Below are 23,792 nucleotides of genomic sequence, written 5' to 3' on the forward strand. Positions count from 1 at the left end.
GCTCCCTACAGCTACCTGGAAAGAGGTTGTAGCAAAGTGAATATTGGCCTCCTCTCACAGGTACCAAGTGATAAAACAAGAGGAAATGGCTTCCCCTTTTTTCTTCCTGCCATTTTTCTAAGGAAAAAAATTATCCCTTCCTATAAAAGCAAAAGAGCAATTTAAGCATCTAAGACTTAAAAAAGATGGAAAGCAATGAATTCCAGCTTTATGTGGGGAATCTTTCCAAATAATGCAAGAAAACACCTTGGCCAGAAAAACTATTATTTTAATTGGCACAACATAGAAACAGTGCAAAAGATCTCAAAGACAACTTTATTGTCGATTAACTTCTATAACCTTAGAAGATAATTTCTTCAGTTAAAATGATAACCTCTGTATAAGCAGTGTCTTTGAATGACTCATAAAACTTTTAGGAGAGTTAGCAATGTACAGCAAATGTAAAAATGTTTTTTAGAAGACAATACTGTTACTGGTTTTCTACTGAGGGTATTGTTTAGTAATATCTTTTTATATAAACAAAGCAGAGGGCCATCTGTAGCCAGATATTTCTTGGCCTGGTTGCCCAAACAGGAGACACTTATTTTCTCAGCAGTTCTCTATAGGTGCATGACCAGTAGGCCCATATTTAACAGCTTTTGGACTGGTTGTCAAGTTACAATTAAACTTTGTACATTTGAGAGTTGCCTTCTCAAAGGTAGCACATTCTTAAAATTTGTAAAGGGACAGGAGCCAGGTAGAAGAATGATTATAAATTCGTGTACTCTTATAGGAAAGACTTCTGCATCAGTTCAGCTGTGTTCTACAAACTAGAAAAACCACAGAGTGTAACTGCAATGTGTAATGCAAAAAAGAGCACTCTATTCTTAGGGGTTTGTATTCTTAGATTCCACCCCATTCATCTAGAAAAAAACATACAAAAACAAAACACCATCCCACAACTATTTATTTGTATTGATGATTACTATTATGCCTTTCTGTTTACTATTTGGGATCAAAGATCAATACCTTTATGAACTTATTCCTGATGGTTCCCCTGAGAAGTATATTAAATTACATGCACTGGATACTTTGATGTGAAAGACCTGGACTTTAGTTATGGGACCTGCACTTACACAGTATGAATAAAAAAGAAAAATAATAATAATGAAGGGAATTCCTCAGCATTGTAACAATTAAAATAAATAAATGACAAAGATTCAGATAAGCTAATGAATACAAGGAAGACATCTGAAAATAGTGCAATTATACAATCATTACAATTTACTTCTGAAATAAAGATAAATACATTTTAATTATTATAAAGAAAGCATAAAACTAAGCATAAAATAAAAAGCAGTTCTTACTTGTGTAAGTGATATTAAATCCTCTTCCTGTGGTAGAATGATCTGACTGAAATTCAAGTCGTACTATGTGCCCACTACTAGCCAGCTGAGAAGGGACCTCATTGCCAGAAAATGTGCCAAGAGGTGGTAAATCTGAAATCCCATCATCTTTGATTGTAAGGTAGTCAAATTGAGGTTCTACATCAAAGTCGTTGAAAATCAGATGGATTCTGCTTCCTGGCTCTGAGATAATTAACCAAACACAGTTCATATTGTTCCCATATTCCTCAGGATAATTTGGAGAAAGAATAATTCCAGATGGTGTGGTGAAGTTGAAGAAACATGAAACTAAAGGAAAGAACAAGAAGGGGGAAAGAACAACAAGGAAAGAAATAAGATTCTCAAAATACTATCCACAAACTTTACAAATGTTTGTCTTTCAATTTTTTTAAATTATTATTCTTGTGGAAAAGGATGATTTTGAAGCCTGGATGTCAAAACTACTATACATACAATCATAAAATGTTTAACAGTTTCAGAACAGTTCTCCAATGTTTTGTCTCCCAAGTGAATCTGAGTGACTTAAACACGGCCTGCAAGAGATTTGCATGTAGCAAATACCAAGCAAGCAAAAGTGATTCTTGATGCATAAGAATTTGCAAAAAATTGTCAGGTTTGTTCTAAAATGAAAATATTATCTCCAAATTTGAATGATTTTTTTTCCAAATATGCATTAACTATTTAACAATCAAAATAATCAAGCACAAGGGCCAGTTTTGTCTGTAGTATACAAAGTTCATTCTGATGTAAATAACAGTGGAAATTTAAATGTGAATGAATCAAGAAATCTTAAGAGTACATGATCTGAACTTATTTTACCCTAGTTTTCCTTTGATGTGTAGAACAAAACCAAAAATGATTCATAGCTAGAATCCTTTGTTACTATTTTGAGCCAATTTTCTTCAAGACATTGCCTAACTGGTTTCAGAGTTTTGACCTTGTGACTGCTACTGTAGGCAGAAGTGCAGTATGTTCAGAAAGGGTTAGACTCACTGAATATCAGTTAACACAAAGGACAACCATTATTCAGCTCTTCAACTGTGTCAAACTGAACTCAGTGTGTGTAAATAGATGTTATATTCCATGCTTTTTCATGGGGCATGTGCGTATGTAACACTGGAAGCACAGTAAAATAATTTCCATGGCCAACACAAACTGATACAGCAATCCAATGCAATACAGCACCATGAAGAAACACAGCTTCTGTCTTCCAAGGGATCAGCAGCTGAACTGTCTCTGTGCTTAGGCTTTACATGCTAAGACACAATTCAGCATTGCAAGGCCTATTGAGGATTATTCTGGTCCAGAGCAATCTTCTCAGTTTGTTAAGTCCTGTACCAACAGAGATTCAATGTACACATCTGTCCAAACAGAATAGGACACCTCACAAAGGTTGTGGTGGTTGTCAAATCCAGCACTGATTTGTATGACTCTTTTTAGGAAAACTTAACACAATCTGCACAACTGGAGTGCCTAATATACCTGTGTACTTGAATGATTTGCTCTATTTTACAAGAAAGGAAGCAAAAAGAAATGGAAAAACCCCAACTCAACCCAACTAAACTGTACCCCTCCCCAAAAAACCCACAAAAACAAACACAAAAAAAAAAAAAACCAAGCAAACACACAACAAAAAAAAAAAAACACTAACCCAACAACCCTCTTTTAACAAATATATTTTATCTTTTAAAACAAAAATCACAACTAATGACCTTTCCTAAACCTTTCCTATGTTTGATATTCTTAACTTCTTTATATTCATATTCACACCTTTGTGATATATCACATAAAAAAAAAAGCAAGCCAATCTTATGTGGGTTTGCAGGCTTTTTTGCACTGCCTGAATGAAACCTGTACGTGCCACAGAGTCCTTTTTAATGCTTTTCTGCTATTAGGAATTGCTCATTTAGAATCTAATTCAACATACATTTACATGAAGAGTGTTAAGTGGTTCAATTACATAGAAAATGAGTGTAAAGTACATTGTAAAAACAGTCCTGTGTGACGTTCCCCATAAATGAGCCACCAAGACAATTGAAAAAAAAAAACCACAAACATGATGGAAAAAATCTTCAAGGTACTTTGAAGTATTTTCCTGTTGATTAGTCACAAAAGTTAAGAAATGCAAGAGGTTAAGGTCAGAAAAATAACACAGAAAAAATATAATAATTCTTACAAACGCAGCTGGGTTTGTTGCCAGACCACTGGTTATTTTGTTGACATGTAATTGTTCTCTCTCCCACCAGTTCAAAAGCTGCTTGACATTCAAAGGTAAGTGTGTCTCCATGCAGAAAACTGCTGCCGGTCCTTTTCCCATATGATGGAATTCCAGGATCTCCACAACCTCCTTTCTCTATTTCTGAATATTGAAAAAATCAAATGCAATAATAAGCAACATACATTTTCAATCAATTCATATGTCAGTATCAGAAATATTTTCAAAATATTTGGCGTTATACATTAAACTAATATTTACAGCTGAAAATTAACTAGAGGTAAATGATGTGCAACAGCCTCAAGGATGACTTAAGATCTAAAGGTCTTTGACAAGCTAATAGCTTCCATACCTACATTGCTGCATTGCTGAAAATAACAAAATACTTATATTTGACTGCATGACTGCACCAAATTACCACATATTTGAAGGTAAAATTATAAAGCCACAGTCTCCATCCTACCCATGGAGACACAGTAGATATAGATAATTTTTCTTGCAAAGAAGTACTCGCACTAAAGATTCTCTTAACTCTCACATCTGCAATCCTATTTATAAGTCTATTAACAATATGATTAAAAGTATAAAATTTCCTAATAGAGTCAATAGATTTCAGTTTAAAATAGCTGAAGTATAATAAAAGCAAAATTGAGGAATTATTTCTTAATCACAAACTTCAAATTAGAGCCACGTTTTTCCCAGCTGCATTCAGCTATGCTGAGAATAAATTAACATTTTGGATAATACTTCAAGATATTCTCTAGGAGCTCTGTTTCTTAAATTACTTAATTTATAGATCTCAAATCTACATAAACCAGATAAGGCTATAAAAAAATTCAAGTGTTATGAAATTTATGAATACTATAAGTATTGGAAAGAAAATATAAGTATTAATTGCCTATGACAGAATCATCTTACAAAACACTATACACATGGCTGCTCATCAAAAACGGAAGCCTCCATTTCTTTGCTATTAAATTGAAAACAATTTTTTTAATTAACTTGCCTTTGATCAAAAAAGTAACAACAAAACACTTCTGATTCTATAAACTGTGTTGCTGCACATGTAATGAAATTATGCAAATCTGATTCAAAATGAATGTACAGATGAAGTTCTTGGTATTTAAATACTTTACAGTTCAGTCTAAGGTATGAAATCAGAAACATTCAAGACAACAAGAAAATTCAACTCACTGAATTAAATATTAACATAACACAATTGAAAATGTTTGCTGTCAAATATTGTTAAATCAAATTCTGTTAAATCCTGGCAGAAGTACATACCTTGACTCAGCAACAGAAAATTTAAGATACAGGATATAAAATTATGACATGTGAAATAAATCCACTATGTTTACACAGTTCAAACAATCATTAACAGATTGTTGACAGACATTCTGAGAAATGTACAGCACATATTTCACGATGTGATAGTTTTTTAGACCTGCTAATGATGCTGTGCCTGATGCACCCATTATTATTTTATTTAAATAATTTGTCGGAGCAGTAAGTTAGAATGTATAAATTATTAAAAACATTTTTCAAAATGTCCAGCACACAAATACAAAACACAAATAAAGCATTGCGAGAGAAATTTTATAAAGAATATTTATAAATAATGATTTTAAATTATACCTACAAATGCTTTAATATAGCTCCTATTTGTCTGCTCCCACTGAGATATTGACTTTTACTTCCACAGAATAGCACTGACACCTGTGTTTTCAACTATGCACATCTCCACATACTTCATGAAAATGTGGGGAGCCACAAAAAATTGGAATACACATTTTAATGACATTTTAGAAGTTCATCTCCCCCAATGACAGTAAGCTGTATCTAATCCAGCATGTGAGAATGATCATAAACTCTTTGCCAAACTTAGGAGACAAACCAAATCCTTTTCTATTCTTAATGTATCACCCTTCATCCAGGAATGTCCATATGGGCATATAGTGGTATATAATTCAGATTTGTAAATATCTTATTTTAAAGCACAAAAACCATTCTCAAATTAAAAATATTAACACTAAATTCAGATAAAACATTTAAAATATGTTTCATTCCTTGGAAAAATGGTTTTAATAAAATATGTGTTATTAAAAAAACCTGACTGATAAATTTCAGGTTCTGTAAAACACAATAGATAGATCTTTGAATCAATTCATTTAATATTTAAAAGCCAAATAACTCAAAAAATGTCAAAAATAATTACAATAACTTTATTTATATTTAAACATTCAGGGTCTGTGCGTGTTTGTTCAACATAAAAACAATACATAAAATATGGCTGATTTACAAAACACTTCTTGAAAAATTCCATCCAGGTGTAGGAATCCATTTCTTCACAAACCTTAAATTGAAGACTGTATGTATCCCTAACAGGAAATCTACTCTAGTCAAAAGTTATTCGGGCTGAGAGACAACACTCATTGTAATTCATAGAATCATCATAGGATCATAGAGTTTGGGTTTGAAGGGGCCTTAAAGATCTCCTACTTCTAGCCCTTTGTCATGGACAGGAATACCTTCCACTCGGCCCAAGTTCCTCAGAACTGGCCCGGCCTTTAATGCTCCCAGGGATGAGGTATCCACGACTTTTCTTGGCAACCTGTTCCAGTGCCTCAGCACCCTCACAAGAAAAGTTTCTTCCTAAAATCAATTCCAGAACTACCCTCCTATTGGAAACAGGGAGCCGCCGACCAAGGAATGAATGATGAGTAGGACTCCATGGATACCAGAAGGCTAATTATTAGTTTATTATACTATATTATGCTATACTACATTACACTATGTTACATTGCATCTTAACTGAATCTGCCAAGCACCCACCAGAATCCCATGGCTGTCAGCTGACTACCCTGAACACATATACATGGATTCAATGGGTCAGTGAATCAAAACACTCACACTAGAATCCAATTACCAATTCCCTTCACGTAAACAATCTTCCACAATGCGTTCCACTTTGGCACAACACAGGCGCAGCAAATGAGATAAGAAATGTTTTGGTCATTCTTTTCTCTGCTTCTCTCACTGCCTCTCTCTGGTTCAGAGAATGTGAATCCCAGTTTAAAACCATTCAGTTTAAAACCATTCCCCCTTGCCCTGTCATTAGATGCTGTTATGAAAAGTCCCTCTGCAGCTCTCTTGAAGGCTCCCATTAGGTACAGGTAGGTGCTCTAAGGTGCTCACAGAAAGGGCTGGCAAGCATCAAACCAGGCTGCTCAGGGAAGTGGCTGAGTCACCATCCCAGTAGTATTTATACAATATGTAGATGTGGCACTGAGGGACATCATTTAGTTGGGGAACTTGGTTAATGGTTGGACTGATGATCTTAAATGATTCTCTGATTCTCTTTAGTCAAAAGCTACATTTCATTACATTAACAATCCAAAACTATGGGAAGATGCAGAAGTCCACAAAAATGGTTTTGTATATACACATAAAGAATACTCTTTCTTTAGATCTAGAGTAGTAGGGGTGTAGCAATTTTCAAAATTTTTCTGTCCTCTGTGGTTTTGTATAGTTGCTTTACCTGTTTGACTTGTACAGATTTAGTCATTGTACAATTTTGTACATTGTAAAATGTCTAAATGCAGCTGAGATGCAATGTGTGTATTGCTCCAACACATGTATGGATGATTGTGTTTCATAAATTAAGAAATGCTCTGTATCAGTTTGCTAAAAAGAGAACATTTCAGACCAATTCCATTGAAGTTGTGTTGAGCTCTTAAAAAAATCCTATGGGATAGAAAATGTTCTTAAAATAACAAACATGAAAATACAATCTATGCTAACCTATTTAGCACGGCAATTAAAGCCCTGGTTTTTAGGATGATTCTGTGTACTCATTCAATGTTGAACCTCTTTTGATGTGAGTTCTTAGAGCTCCATGAACTTCATGAAGTTTGCACATAAACTCTCAAGCCTAAATTTAAACATCAGCTCCCTCTGGCTAACAAAATATTAATATTGATCTTATGCAATTGTTCTTGGCTTTCATGTACCCTCTTTCAATAGCCTTGGGAAACAGACTTTTCATCTTGTTTGTAAACTAGAAATATTTACTCAGTTTCAGGGAATATTCTTTCTTTCATGTTAGAAGAATGACAACATTAGATTTCTGACTGTAAGGTCATATCTCTCTGAATTTAATTGAAAGACATTTCTGTTGATCTGTTTTCTTTCAAATGAAGAAATATGGTGATTCAAAAGTCATATTAAGCATTTAAATATGCATCATGACTACTATTTGAAAGGTGTCACATTGCAATTCAGGTATTTTTTGATGTAAGGACTTTGACTATGGTATCTGAAATGTTAAATAAAATAATTCATGGCTTAGATTTTGAACTCTTAAACTTGCTATTCATGGAAAGAGTAATTAATTGTTTTTCCTCTCTTGTTACTAGATTATAAATACACAGTTTAAATTAAATTCTTACTGTTGCTGCATTTTCATTCACACTATCCAATAGTCTAGCTTAGACAATTAGTGAATCATCTAAGTATTAAATCTGAATCTGGATACAATCCAAAGAGTATAAATAATGATCTCACATATTAATAATTTAGATGCATAAATACAATTTAAACTAAATACGTGTTTTAACACGTGACAAGCAAAAATCAATTTTTGAGCTATAAAATAAACTTCAGGTTTTTATGAGATAGTTGAAGTCAATAGCTTTAAAACCTAATTATTTTACAATATTTTATAATTATAATCTTATTTATAGTCAAGATAGATTAAGGGAAGCTGTGAACTGGTGCAGATATACATTTACCCCCCTCCAAAAAAAAAGGAAAGGAGAGTTTAACATTTAAACTCCAAGAGGTCACAAAAATTCATGTTCCATATATGAGAAAAGGGATGATTTATTTTATTTCCTCTTATTCCTCATGCCTCCCTTTGCTAACAGTCATAATACCTAATGTAGTTTAAAAACACAAAGGAGGTACTCTTATGCAAGCAAACCCTTATAGAATAAGAAGGGATAGAAAGATGCTCAGGATTGCAGAAGAAGACATAAGAAAAGGAATATTATATACATGATTCCTGCAATGGAACTTGGGAACTACTACTAAAAAAGAGAATGGGAAATCAAAACTAATACAAAAAATATTTCAGATAGCACATAATTGTACTGTAAAATTGGCTATTAAAGCTAAACTGAGGTTGGCCTACCACTAAAAAGAGGATGGCCTTACATGACAATTTTATAAATGATCACAATTTTATCATTATTCCAGTAAATTTCTTCAAAGAAATTTAACAGTGCAATTTATTATCATTCTCCAAATATAAAAAGAGAAGGCCTTCACAGATCATATAGTGCCCTGCTGCATTTTAAGAGGCTCTCACATTTTCTCTGAAATGTTTTGTCCTTGCTGTTATCAAAAAGACCACAGATCATATCCAGTAGATTAATTTTTGCTGCTTCCACCTTATTGCATTCTGTATCAATACTAAGAAAAAAACCAAACATGTCTTTAGAATCAGATTGATGAAAAAAACAATTTTTCTAGGAAGTCAATTTAAACTAACAGCTCACTATCATAGCATATGGTGGCTTGCTGGTAATAATAGCACTGTATTGCATCATATCCTATACAAATCCTTGAAAAAAATAAAGCAGAAAACAAATTTTACAATATGTGTTGTAAGTTTAATATATACTGTGTACTTAAATATTATGAATGTTATTACAGAAAGCAGAAAAATAAAATGTTTGTTTATTTACAATAAATGTTACATGTTCAGGGGTTAATGCAGATCAAATAGGAACAGCAATAAGGAAAAAGCTTTTTGTTACTTGTAGCAAAAAAAAAAATGTATGGTACCTACTAACCAAGCATGACAAATTCATTACCAAAATTTGTAAAAAAATAAATATGGGAAAAAAATCATTATTATGAGCTTGCATGCACAATGATAGGTTCTGATTTGATTAGGACTAGGACTCCAGCAATAGAGGCTCTGGCATACTAAATAATTCTATGAAACTCTAAGCTATTGAAAATGTTAAGAATTATTAGGAAAGGAACAGTGAACAAAACAGAGATTATCATTCTGTCCTCACACAAAAACATTTACAGATTTCATTTGCATGTTGAATTTTGCATATAGTACTGCTCTTCCATTTAAAAAAGGTAACATTAGAACTAGGAGAGGAAAACAAAAGATCAAAGTTACTGAGGAAATGAGAACCAGTTAAATAAGTTGAAAATCTCTTTTTCTGGTCAGTGAAATACATGTGTTCAAAAAGTTGTTGGACAAATACATGGAAGAAAATCTTCTTGGGAGACAAATTATTTAAGGCATGCATCACTGGAAACAGAAAATATTCTGTTTCTTAATTTATCACCATATAATTCAGCATTTTTTCCTTAAACACCTATTATTGTCAAGTACCAATATGCTTTTGGTCTCGCTGTAGATTTGTATTCTAATGTTTTGTGATAAGAAACATGATATTGTTCAAATTAATGTTCATCTTGCTTTACTGCTAGAAATAGCAGGCTCTGTCAGCACAAAGGACCGAGCAGCGCCCTGGACAAAAAGTTAGCACGGAGTTATCCTGTGGAAATATCCTTGGAATATTATGGAAAATGGGAAGCACAGGAAAAAGGAAGTGCAGCTGCCTCAGAAATTATCAGAATAAAGTTAGGGTGAATATTGTGAAAAGGCAAACCACAGAATGAGGCAGAAGGCAGTGACAAAACTTGTAGAATTAAATTGTCCTTAAAATTAAGAGAAAGAAAAATAGCTTGCAGGAAAGGAGAATGAAGAACATTTTCTCTTATCTAGATAAAAATGTTTAAATAAAATTAAAAGAAGGGCAGGATAGGAAGAGAACAGCTTAAGGACCATTTAGAAAATGCAGACACATTCAAGGGAACGGGCCCAAATAAATTCAGTACTGAAACTGAAGTAGCCAATGAACTATTAGCAATTATCTTCAAGAATTTATGGAGAACAAGGGAGATCCCACATGACTGGCTCAAAAACCGGAGAGAAGAACCAAGGTATTAAAAAAATACCTATGTATCAAATGGGTCTCCTCCAACTAGGAAAATTATATGCTTTATCTTCCTTTATAAGTGAGTATCCTTCAACATCTGTACTTAAAATTATCTTAAGTCCTGACAAGAAAGACATGGTAGCAATCTAGAAAGAAAATCAGTGAGCTGCTACTAGCAAATCAATTGCAACAGGATTGTAAAACCAACACTGATCCTTAGCAAAGTGATGGAACCACCAACATAAAAATACTATTTCTAAAGGGTTAAAGGACAAAAATATAATTACCAGTAGTTAACATCGTTTTATGGAAAATGTGCCATGTCATACAAACAATATGTTATTCAGATTATAAACTCAGATGACACAATATATTTGGACTTTGAACCTTTTAAATTAGTAGCACATGGCATTCTTCTTAAGAACTGGCATCATGGCAAATTAATTTAGCACACAGTAAATGGATTGCAATTAAATAATTACGGTATTTTGAAGCAAAAATGTGAATAAAGAATAAACATTAGATGATAGAACTTCTTCAATTACCCTAATCTATACTTTTTAATCCCAATCCTAACAGTTTATTACAGAAATATTACAGAAAAATGGGTAAACAACACCGCCACACTATTTCAAGATGCTTTAACCTGACATATATTATGGGTGTAGTCTTCTCAAGCACATATACCCATATAAGTACTGCTTTTCTCATACTCTTAAAATAAAGCCTCACCAAAATCTCAAGCCTATGGCAGCTGAATATTTTGCAAAATAAAATTAATGTTAAATGGGAATACCTTATTTTCCCTGAGTATCCACTTCAGTACCTTACAGTGGGCGTGCCTCCACGTTAAAGACCAGGAGTGATAAGTACAGATCCATAGTAGAAAATTAAAGATTACAATCATGTGTGGATTTGCTGGAGCTTCAACTCAGTACTTTTCTAATGCTGGTTGTAGAAGCAGTAAGTGCTCAAACAGAAAATGTTAGCCTTGGAAGCAACTGAATGTACCAATATTAGTACAGTGTGGACATCCAAATAATTTTCCCTTATGATATTTCAGCAAAGAATAAAGAAGAAGGAAGCATTGCTCCAAAAATATTCTTCTGAAGGAAAAAAAAAAACAAACAAAAAAACCCAACATCTTTGGGCCTTACGCTCCTCTCCTACATTCTGCCCCTGCAGGACAAATCCTGCCTTCTAGTGTTGGACTCAGTCCAGAACCTCTTAACTTTTTTTGGCAATGCACAATTTCTCAAGATCTCAAAGTTTCTCTCTTTGATTAACTTTGAGATTTTATTGCATGGACAATCTTTCCATCTAGATAAAATTTCCTTTTTTTCTTATCTGTATCTTGTATGTTTTGTGTATTTTTGCTTTTCCTCCAGCCTTGTTGGCTCCTGTCCCATTGGTCACCCAAGAATTCTGGGGTGGTGCCCTAGGGAGAGGTGGGATTAAGCAAGACAAACTTTCCTTCTCTTTCCAAAGATGTCAACATGGCCAAGGCTTAACAGGAGGGTTTTTTTCTCCCAAAGAAAACACACTTTCTGAGGAACATAACACAAAACTACTGTGTAAACAAAGGAAATCTCACTGCTTTCAGTCTGGAAGTCATTCTGGAAGCTATTCCATATAAACATACCCATATGTACATGTAAATGTTTTGCAGGCATAGTATAAATTCACAAAAATAAATGAACAAATAACTAAAATTCATGTGCTTATTTCAGTGATAGCAATTAAAAACTGAAATTTCACAGAGGCACATAGGGGAGTCTTCATGAGCATTAACTATCTATTTGACTTTGATTAGATAGATTGGACTTACTCTTAAAATTCCATTCAATGTCTTGATTTTCCATTTTCATACCCAGAAGGAAAAAGGAAGGAGGACAGGTTGGGTTATGATGGGGATTTAACAGTATTGGTTATTTTGCTGAAAAAAAGCCTCTCTGAATATGGTTTTTATGTAGAGGTTAACTGAACAAACCTAAAAACCCCATCAAACTGCTACATGGAAATCCTGTGTCTGTTACCATATAACAAAGCTTAACTGTAGCCTTCATAGAGAAACCAGGATACAATTAAAATCTGTTCATTAAAAAAAAAATCATAAAAAGGTATTTTAAGAAGTGTTTGACAAATGCAATGTTGTTTTGGTTTGCTGCTTGTGAGTTTTTGGTTTTGATTTTTTCCCAAATAGCACAAGCCAGGGGATAATGTAATTTTTTTTTTTTTTATGCTGTTCCTATCAGGTACATGTTCTGGTGAAAGCACATCCAAATCTATATAATGTAGACAAGCAAACAGATTAGGAATGCTCAGATTGTTTTATATACTTTCAATATTGGCAGATTAAAGGACAATCCCAATAAATAGGTTGCACTCACTTTTCTTGAGCATATTGTGAGTTGAAATTAAGACTAGAATTAAGTGAATTTATGAAAATTAGGAAAAAATAAAAATTGAATTTTTTTTACATCTGATTCTTGCTAAAATCTGTTAAAATTCATCCTCTTTCCTCTGCATATTAATTTTACAAAAAAAAAAAACACAGGAGGAACCTCTGGCCATGGTTCCAAGCAGCTGATTAGATTTTGAACCAAACTTAATATGATAATATTTGGAAACACACTCCAGCAAAGTTCAGTTGCAAGCTGAATAAACTTGAGAAATGATGCTCACCAAAACTCATTCACCTTTTCTACGGCATGCGAATACAGTACAATAGAAAAATTAACAGATGAAAGCTTTTTTATCATGTTCTCTCTAAAGGTGACTGCAGAAAAACATTTTACTGTTTCAGAGTACATATAGACATTAGAAAACTGAAAGTGGCAACAAATATTAGGACCCTGGAATTATCAAAGACAGATAGATTGAAATGTGGTGAGTACTGCAAATCATAGGAAATATCAAAAAAGGTTTGTATCTTCTAGCTTTTTTTTTTTTTAAGCACCTAAAGTCTTAGTTCTGCAAGGAAGGCTATGCAAGTGCACACATGCTAATATCACGGTCTAGGAGTGAAACAAAGCCAAATTCATTCATTATCTGAAAGAAATGGTCCTAAATTTCTTTTCTTTCAAATGATTGGAAAAACATATCAACAGGCATGACTGGAGATATAGACTGGAAACAGTTTACATATGCATTTACAAGGACTCATGCTTCATTTATTTTTTATATTACAACTGATACTGTGAAAGTATTTGCAAAACATTCACTGCTTTCTTTTGCATCTACTTGTCATGACTTTGTTTCAAAGTAAATAGTGCTCTGCTTTCCAAAAGTTTCTTCAGCATCACACTATTCTTTGGACGCTGAAAGGAAAAATAAAGACCCTTTGAAAAGACTACTAATGCCTAACCTATGAGTGAATTGCAAAGGAAATGCTGTTTTAAAATCTTTCCAAGAAGGGTGCATAATGTCTTACTGAAGAGAGGCCTGGCCACGGCTCTGCTGGCCCAGAAAGGTCAGAGGAGAGGTGAAGGGACTAGGCAGTAGCAAACTGTTTTTCACTGACAGTCAACTCATTGGATTCAGCTTCACCTGCACATATATCCCATTTCATGCAGTCAATTACTTTTTGCACTTAAAAAACTTCAATCTACAATCTTTTATGAGTGATGTTCTGAGAACAACAAGACTCCATATTTCAGATGATCCATTTTCTAGTAAATGTTGTTTATTCTAATTATGATTAGAATAAAATTGAGTTTTCAGAAATGTTCATATGAAAACAGAGCTTGCAAACACACACAATGCTAAGATATTGTACCTTTTGGTAACTTAATTCAGCAATTTTCATGTATAATAAAGAGTCTGAATGGATTTTTTTATATGCTGCCATATATGCAAGAAAGAAATCAAATGCACAAAATGCACAAATGCACAATGAAACTTGTCCTTGGTAATGTTTTAGATTAGGAAGTACTGTTTTTCTCAAATTTCACAACAAAATAAGCATAAGTCATTATTTCAACTGAATAACAAACCCCTTTAATCTAAATTGCTAATAAAATGAGAGAGCAATATAAAAAATGCTGTTCTGGAGGATGTGCTGACTTTGCATCAAGTGGAGGTGTTAGTATGTCACATCAATTTCAGTCAAAGTGTAAAATTTATGTCTGTGTATGAGCTGAATGGATAAATCATGCAGTGGTTGAAAGGACTTGGGAAAGATAAAAAGCACTGAAGAACTCTGAAGAACTCTTCAGTGATATCAATGTTCTTTTTAGAGGGTCTCACTAATAGACAACTGCATGTCAGAATCAAAATCTTCAACTGTTGCTTAATATTTCCCACAGATCTTTATTTAGTACCAATTACCAGTATGGTGTTTTCAATAATATTTGAGATTCAAATAAAATTTTCCATTTGAAATCATGTAACTGAGTAATCAACAGTGACATTTGAGAAATTCAATAAATGAATTTCCATATACTATACCTACTATAATGAAGGTACGAATGATGCAGAAACTGTTTAATGACCCAAATCTGACCATCTTTTGTCTTTTCATGCTGTTAGTTACTAAAAGAAAACCATACCAATGAGCATCAAAATCCTAAAAACTGCAATTTACTTTATTGAGATGATAATAGGAATCTAGCCTGGCTTAAAAAGATGGAAAAATGAATATGAACAAGAAATTCCAGATCTTTTAAAAATCTCAATAACAGCTAAAATGAATCTACTGTACAAAAATATCATTATGTGGGTCGTGCCGAGTTCCAGTATGGCATTTCTAAGACACCAGTTTTACTAAATAAATTTACACCCTATATGAGAAGTTAGCAGTGATGGAGATGGTCTACAGTGGACAGGAATCAGGACTCCAAGGATTTGGATGCAATCAGGTGAAGATTTGTATGGAGAACACTGATGTCATACACCAACACACTGGTGATAAAGCCCTGGCAAGGCGCCTTTGTACCTTTGTACATCCTGGCCTGCCTGTGAAGAGCACCTCTGATCCCCCTCCCCTAAAACCTAGGGGTGGCGTCTCGGCCATGGAATGACTGTCCCACCAGGTCTGGCCTCTCAAAGGAAGCATGGAGAATCTCTCCTTCCTTGCCCCTGCTGGGCTTAACCACAACAACATGTACACAAACACACTTCTCCCTAACTAGGAAAAAACCACAATGAAGGCCATTAAAGCCACATGAAAAGACATGCAAAACTGTTGGAACACACATGAGGGACTTCGGACCTGGTTGGCATAAGAGATTATCAAATCAGAATGCCTTGGCAAGAGCAAACAGAACTTTAAAGATTAAATCAAGACTTACCAGAAAAGAAAATTACATCAAGCTCTGCAAGCAAGGGATATTGTAAAATGTATAAGTTTGTTGATGTAATGATTAACCCAATCATTGCAGTAAAACATTACTAGCCTTCCTAGAATACTATATAAGCATATGTAGTCCACAATAAAGTCAGATTCTGATCACTTCTCAGTCTCCCCGTCTCTCTCATCATTGCTGATAAAAGACTACTCACTCAGGTGTGTCATTGTCCTCAGATCACTGTGATTTAATCCTCTCCAGTGGATTTGTATTCTTCTTTCAAAGATTGAATTGTAGTTATGAAAGGTGAAAATGTCACTGAAGGAGAGCACTTACATGGGGATTTAAGGTAGATTACTCAGCTAAATCTGCACTTTAAATTTATCGTACCTGGTTAATTTTAACATTTATGAACATCTGCTTGAAGATGTAATAGAAATTTTCAAAAAATAAAGATAGTTCCTATTTGCAGGGTTTTATCACTGTTTTTCATCAAAAGAATATCAGCTTTTATAGCTGGGTTATCTTAAAAAAAAACTATGGTCTTTATATATAATAGCAGTAAATATAGGATTAGGTGTATTATTTTAAAAGTTTATGCAAAATTTACTGAACTAATTTTGTAGTATAAAATGTATTCTAATACACATACAAAAAAACACAACATGAAAAATTTTGGGTAAATTTTGAGGGGAGAGATTATTCAGATTCTTTGAAATTATTCTAAAATGTGAAATACCCTTTATATATATATATATATATACATATATATGTATTTTTAAAATGTCTGCTATAAAGTTTTGATTGGAAGCAGGATTTTGTGTACAGTGTCTTAGGGTCATTTTATCTTTTTCTTCAGCTTATAATAAGAATAGTCATTTAGTTTTTTTTAATAAAGTTACCCTGTGTTGTATCACAAAAAGAACTTACTATGCTGACATTATGCACATACATGCACTGAAATCCTGTGAGCCAAAGTCTGACTCAAAAATATTTTTTTTTTTGTTCCAGATAATTGTTTTAAGAAAAACTGCAATAATATTGCATTTTCCCTTAGAGGGCAAAATTAAATATTTATCAAGCTTATTAAAACAATGCTTTCTTTAAAGTTTATTGACTTCAGGGATAACATCACTTCTCACAAATCATTCAGAAGTTTCTTTGATAGATAGACTTAAAATAAAGCATCCATATTAGAAGTTTTGGACTTGGCAAAGTTAGGTTAATAATTGGACACATTGATCTTCAGGGTTCTTTTCAACCCAAATGTTTCTATGACTCTTTCGATACAGACCAATGTGTGTCAATCATCATATAATTTAATAATTCTCTCATTACAAATTGAAAAAGATTTTTTATTTAAATTAACATAGGCATGAAAATAAAGCTTAAACCAAGTGTCACTACTGGTGCGACAGCATGAACATTTACTCATTTAAAATCAAGTGTTTGCTTTTTGAAACCATAGAGTGAGTGTCATGCATCCAAAGGCTTCAAAATGATGAGGCAATATCGCTCTCATGGTTTCAACCTTGTAGTAAAAAATACAGAAAATGGGCATAAAAATAAAATGCTCTATAAGCGTTCTTATTCAAAAGAAAAAAAATCATAACATGTTATCTATTGCTGTCTAGTTGTGATGCATCTTTCTGTCTGACCATTATTTACAGGAACTTTATAAATGAATGAAATGTGCTTAAGAATTCCAAACAATCTCAGTTGTAGATATTAACAGGAAATTCTGATTATGTCACCACTTTATGAATTAAATAAGGCAAATTACTAAAAGAGAATTATTTTGGCCTAAAGAGTGAAAAGACTGTGTTCTTAAGCAACATCAATGGACAGCTAAGTTCATGGTGCATACACTGCTGTGTTTTCTATATCAAAAAAATTAGAGAAAGCTTTAACTGGTAAAACACCTATTTTTGTTTACCTAAAGTTATCAAATTGTTGATCAAACATTCAAATTTAGCTGTATCTGCTAAGAAATAAAGACTAGGATTTATGTTTCTAACACTTAGATTAAACTGCTCAGTTCCAATTCTTGTTTGCTTTCAGTAGAAGGAAAAAAGTACAAAGAAACATCTGTCAGAAGTAAAACAATAAACAAACAAGTCTCCAAAAGATCAATTACTTATATTTATGGCTCAAATATATGATACAAGAATCTAATTCTATGCCAGTTTTATTTTAACAATTTGTTCCTAATCTTTGAAAAGATCATCAAATGTTAATAATGGTTTTAAAAAGCCGTGGTAAAACTTAGTTGAAAGTTTAAAGTCTGGGAATAACATTCATGTTAAGGTCAAACATACTGAACAATGAACATTGAATAAAAAAATATGAAACATTAAATCTATAAAAATATCTGATCTATTTTCTACACAGAATGTGTTTAAATATTATGTGAAATTTCTTTCCAAAAAAGTTTGAGCAACTGAATGGTCTTCACTGGCTGAGTGAAAACATAAGAATTCTCTCTTATTCAGAGACACGTTATTGTTTCAACTTTCAATAATTTTATGAAGAGAAGCAAACAAAGGGTTTAAACCTAACCTGTTAAATCAATAGCTGAAAAGATATAAATACAGGTATGTGTCATCAGTCAGACACAGCTGCAGTCCAGGGGAGAAGGGAGGCAGCAGCTTCCCAGCTCCAGTCATGTCATATAACTAAGAAAGAACACACGTGCTGCATGTTGGCTGTACCTAATCAAATTGTAAATGCAGAAAGTTCCAAGAGTTTTAGGGTATTTTACTTTTTAAATTTGGATTTTTAAATAATGGACACGTTAATAAAGATATTCCTTAATTCCTTTACCATGCATCTTCTTCTGCAGCATATTGACAATGTCCATGATAGGCGCAATAGAATGCATTGTATTGAAGGCTATAGCAGAAGAGGCTAATACATTGCTAAACAGCATGACTGAACAAATCAATGTCAATCTTTAAGCTGACTGAGATGAGTAGCAGGCATTGATTGTATTTCTGTGGAGCAGAGTTCAGCAAAATGATCTCAAGATCTGAAAAGTCCTCGAATAAAAATAGGACATAAGAAGCAGAGTTACACAATTAATATAAAACTTTAAAAGGAAAAATTATTAACTTAACAAATTTGTAATCAATCTAGCCATTTTTGTTTTGTTATTTGGTTAATTTAGGAGGGAGAATGAGTTGTAGGGTGCTACATGCTTACTCCTATTTATTCTCTTCACTGAGCTTCTGTTTGGGATTGTTTAGTAAAGGATTGTGGCAGAGACAGAAATTTAGTCTTATCCACTGCAGTCTGCTAATATATAAATATGCAAAACACTCAACAATTTAAAGCATATCACTATTATATTGTTCCTTAGGCTGATGTGTATTTTCTAGATGAAAAGTATGTCCTGTATGCCATCCAAAATATTATACGAAACTCAGGCAAACACATTCCCACTATTAAAAATTTCTTTGAAACTGCAGTGATTTTCAGTAACTTAGTGCGCCTCTTTTCACTCTATTAGCAACCTACTGGTGGTACTATTAATTTATTGAAAGAAAATTCAGGTATACTGTAAAGGAGAAATGCCTGTTCTAGGCTTATGTGAACGTTATATTCTAAAAAGTTGAGACAAAAAGATAGGAAAGCTTCTGATTGATAATATACTGTGGCAGAAATTAGGTGACTGACATTTGCCCATCCAAAAAACTAACCTGCCCTTTGTATCACAACAAACAGATTCATTCATACAGTATTATGGTGGAACTCTGACAGTTCTTCACAGAACCAAGTAGCTTTGATAAATAAAAATATTCACATGAAACATATTTATTTCCTGTTCTCCAAAAAGACATGTATGAGTAATGTTCTGAATTATAATACATAGAAACTTAATACAAGAAGAAAACTTCATATATATTAAGCTTATGAAAGAGAGAAAAGGTTAAAGCAAAAGAAACTCAGAGTTTTCACTGAATTACTCATATCTGTTTTCTTTACAAGCATTACACTGTCAATAATGATTTCCCTGTGTTCATGTCCAATTGTGAAAGTCTTAATTCCATTTATTTTTTCAGCACAGGTTTTATTAAACCTCCAAACAGTAATAAAGTTTTATATCAATATTGGTAGTGTAATAAAATTTATAGGAATGTTGTTTTTTTTGTAAAAAACTGCACTGATTTAAGGTTTACTAATACTTTACATGGCTATATATATTAATTCTATGCAAAAATAACTGACATTTATCTGACTAACTGAAATATGTTTTGGAAGTATTTTTCTACTAGTCTCAAGTGCAAAGAAGAATCTTCTTCCAAGCTCATAATGAAGAGCTTACAAGCTTAACTGCTCAGTTGAACATCAATACAAATAAAGGTTGTAAGTCTGACATTTTCAGCTGCTTGCAGGAGCTGATATACTTCCTGACATCTCCAAGAATTCTTAATAACTTCAAATTACATAAAATGCTAGAATTATATCACTGAGCCACCAGATTTATTTTATAACACTGTTATGAACTAAAGGATAGGCTAGTGAAATAACCTAATTACTTTACATAATCATGTAAAGTCAGGAATAAAAAATGAATTCTAAACAGGTTATAAAACAGATGTTATACTTGTTATCATAAAGTCTGGAAGTCAAAAGATTAAATATTTTTATCAGAATTACAGGTTCACAGGGTTGAATGGGAGAAACATCTCAAGCATAATAAAGTCATAAAACATTCTCACCTAAAACTTCAAGCTGTCATGTGCTTTTATGTCAGTGTGGTACAGCCAATAGGTCCACAAGCATGGAAGCAGCCTGATGATTAGCTGGCTGCATGATCCACCTTGGATCCTGACAGCCATAAACACCTTTATACAGATGTGGCACACCCATAAAATGAGTGGAACAAGCCAAACTCAGGCATATATTCACTTTACCAGTCCTTTTTTTTGGCTGCAACTGCAAACTAACGCCACTGTTCGATACTGCCACAAGGCCTGCTGTCACAGTAACATGCTGCATTATCCTGACCTTCATCCCATAGGCAAATTGTAAATAGGATTAAATTTACTATTCATACATAAAATCTGTTATGCATATCAGCTCATTTACAAGCGTCATTTCATGCATTTTTAGGTGGAAATGCTAATAATGTAACACAGGTGAACTGCATCATTAATATCCTTTATTAATAATTAAAATGAGATGAAGTTCAGTTAAAGTAAGAATTTTCTACATACTATGAGATTATTTAAGTAATAATATAAAAAATAATAGACACAAAGTCAAGATTCAGGAGGTGAGCTGTAAAATATATCCCAAGAGGGGGAGAAATCATGTTCCAATCCTGAGCAAAACTCACAACTTTTTGGGAGAAAAGATTCAAATAAGGATGTCCTTTACTTTGTGTCTACAGAACATGTATAAGGCATCAAGGACTGCAGTTTGCTTTCTTTTTAGCTAACTGCAATCACAAAGATAGTGTCCTTGAGGTTACACATCACAATCTATTAACTTTCTCACAATTAAAATTGGATTCTGTTTTTAGAGAGGTTCTTTGACTGCTAAACAAGGGGAAGGAGATTTATTCAGGCACCTTATGACAGGATAAAAGTTTAAACTTTATACTTACCCTAAAGCAGGAAATGTATTGAGAGTGCAGATGGTTAAAAGTTTCATCAACAATAAAAGATGAGAAAATTCTAATAAAACTAATGAGACCATTGAAATGAAAAAGAGAAAAACATCTATAATTCACCTTCATCTTAAAACATTTACTAAACTTTTGAACTTGTAAACATTTCAGACTTTAGAATTCTGAAATTTACTTACAAAACTAAAAAAACACAGAATAATCCACAACTGGTTGGAAAACAAGACTGAAAGCCAAAATCCAAATGCCAAATGATAACAATATACTTCATCAAAGAGATGCTATTGTTACTGCAAAATGCACATTATGTACTTCAGGTGTTTGCAGAAAGTCCCCAGAAATAAGAGGTTGAACTCCATAAATAAAATAACATCATTAGACAAATACAGAAATTACAACAGAATAATTTACATTAGAAGTACCAGAACGAAATTATAGCAAAAAAAAAAAAATCATCTGATATAAAAAATTTAAAATTTTGAACTTTTTCATAGGGTTATGAGAAGGAAAAGTTCATAATTTTGAGGAAATTATGAAGGTTTGAGGAAACAGTGTAAATTTCAGATACATAACTTTTGCCAACACTCTCTCTCACTTTTTAATCACTATTTCCACTGAATATATTTCACAAATGAAAATTTTAAAGACAACATATTTTCTAAATAAACACAAACCCTAGAAATTACTCGAGTACAGGAGATAAAATAATGACAGAAAATACAAGAAGGGGTAAGATAAAGAGTAATTAGATAAAGAGTATGTGATTGTGCTCATGCAATAAAACACACTTGAGCTGTAACTATACAGGTTTAACGCATGGCACAATGTCTTAAGAGTCCTTAAAGTCTTAGCCATAGAAGGGCTACAAGCCTGCACCTGATTTCTCATTCAGAGCTCTTGTACATCACACTTGATCAATTAGGACAGTGTTTCAAAAGCCTCTGTAATTGTCCTTGTTCTCATATGGTTATTCTCATGGCCATGGACCTGCAAATCTCAGCAAATCTCAGTAGTGTTGTTATGGAGGATTCTCATGGGAAGTGATTGCCACCCTCACTCACAAGAATCACACCTTCTTTCTCCTCTGTTTTCCTTATTTTGTTGATTTCAGTTCCCATTAAAGAAAACCAAAACATGGTGCATAAAAGAAGTAGATAATAATAATTAAAACACTCAAATATTATCCAGCAATATGTGCTCATAGAAACTTAAACTATGAATGTAAAACAGTTGATCTGACTATCATGCTCCAATCAGTACCATGAGTGGGAATAACAAACAGCGAGCTTGAGTGAGTCCCAAAGAAAGACAGTGGTAGGGAAAAGCAATGGTGGCAGTATAACCCGAATCACTGCTATCATCACCACCTGCCTCAAAGGAGAGACCACCAGTAGAAAACTATTGGTGTGGAGAAGTGTCACCACGTTTCCTGGCTGACCACTGGGGAATATTTCCCCTTCCTGTTCCTTTCAACATTTACAACATGCCACAGACCCTACTTCTAAAAACCTGCTCAGGCAAGCCTTAATGTTCTTAGTGCAATAAATGTATAGCTTTCTAAACTTGACCTTAACATCTCCATAACTTTCCATTCTTTATTTTGCCTGTTTTGGTATTGAAACAGTAAGGTAACTAGAAATGAAGGGAAACACTTAGAGTACTTCAGTTTATGGACAATGTTTAAGGAGCATTCCCACTCTTCTAATTCAGTTAGTTTCAGTTACTGAACTGTGAAAAGTCTCTCAATGTTTTGCAGCATCTTTTGTACAAAACTCATTTTGACAAGATTATTATCAAATAATTTTCATCATATGTGCCCATAAGGTACTATTGAAAATAGTATCAAGTGTTTTCCCTTATCCTTAAGGTGAACTAATTAACATGGAAATTAACAGAAAATGATACCAGATGTTAATAAGAAAGAGCTCTTTTTAGCTGCAGGTCTATACAACCTATTGAAAAGGGAAAAATTCAATACATTAATGCATACTAAGACATATCAGGTATTTTTTAATACAATTAATCAACTTCAGAAGGTACTGAATTTCACACCATCAAAAAGAAAAAAAACCTACAGATATTTATATTGCAAAGATTCTCATTTCTCTGAGACAGAAGCAACACAAATGAGGCTAGGGTAACTTAGATAATTTTTTTAGTTAAATTTCCACAATTCTATACAACTTCCTAATTTCCACAATAATATACAATATACAATATATCTGTTCAGTTATTTTCATTACA

The 23,792-nt window shown here is 33.1% G+C and overlaps 1 protein-coding gene across 1 annotated transcript in view; it reads right to left on the reverse strand.

The window, feature by feature from the left end:
* Window positions 1-23,792, reverse strand: part of CSMD1 (CUB and Sushi multiple domains 1) — a 1,059,051-nt gene that overhangs the window by 252,298 nt on the left and 782,961 nt on the right. The window contains exons 13-14 of the mRNA XM_058802826.1: window positions 3,562-3,744; window positions 1,347-1,673 (exon numbers count right to left, since the gene is read on the reverse strand). Of these exons, the coding sequence (XP_058658809.1) occupies window positions 1,347-1,673; window positions 3,562-3,744 (510 nt within the window). The remainder of the gene's footprint in view (window positions 1-1,346; window positions 1,674-3,561; window positions 3,745-23,792) is intronic.

This window comes from Ammospiza caudacuta, chromosome 3 (assembly GCF_027887145.1).
Source record: "Ammospiza caudacuta isolate bAmmCau1 chromosome 3, bAmmCau1.pri, whole genome shotgun sequence".
In the NCBI taxonomy this organism is placed as follows: domain Eukaryota; kingdom Metazoa; phylum Chordata; class Aves; order Passeriformes; family Passerellidae; genus Ammospiza; species Ammospiza caudacuta.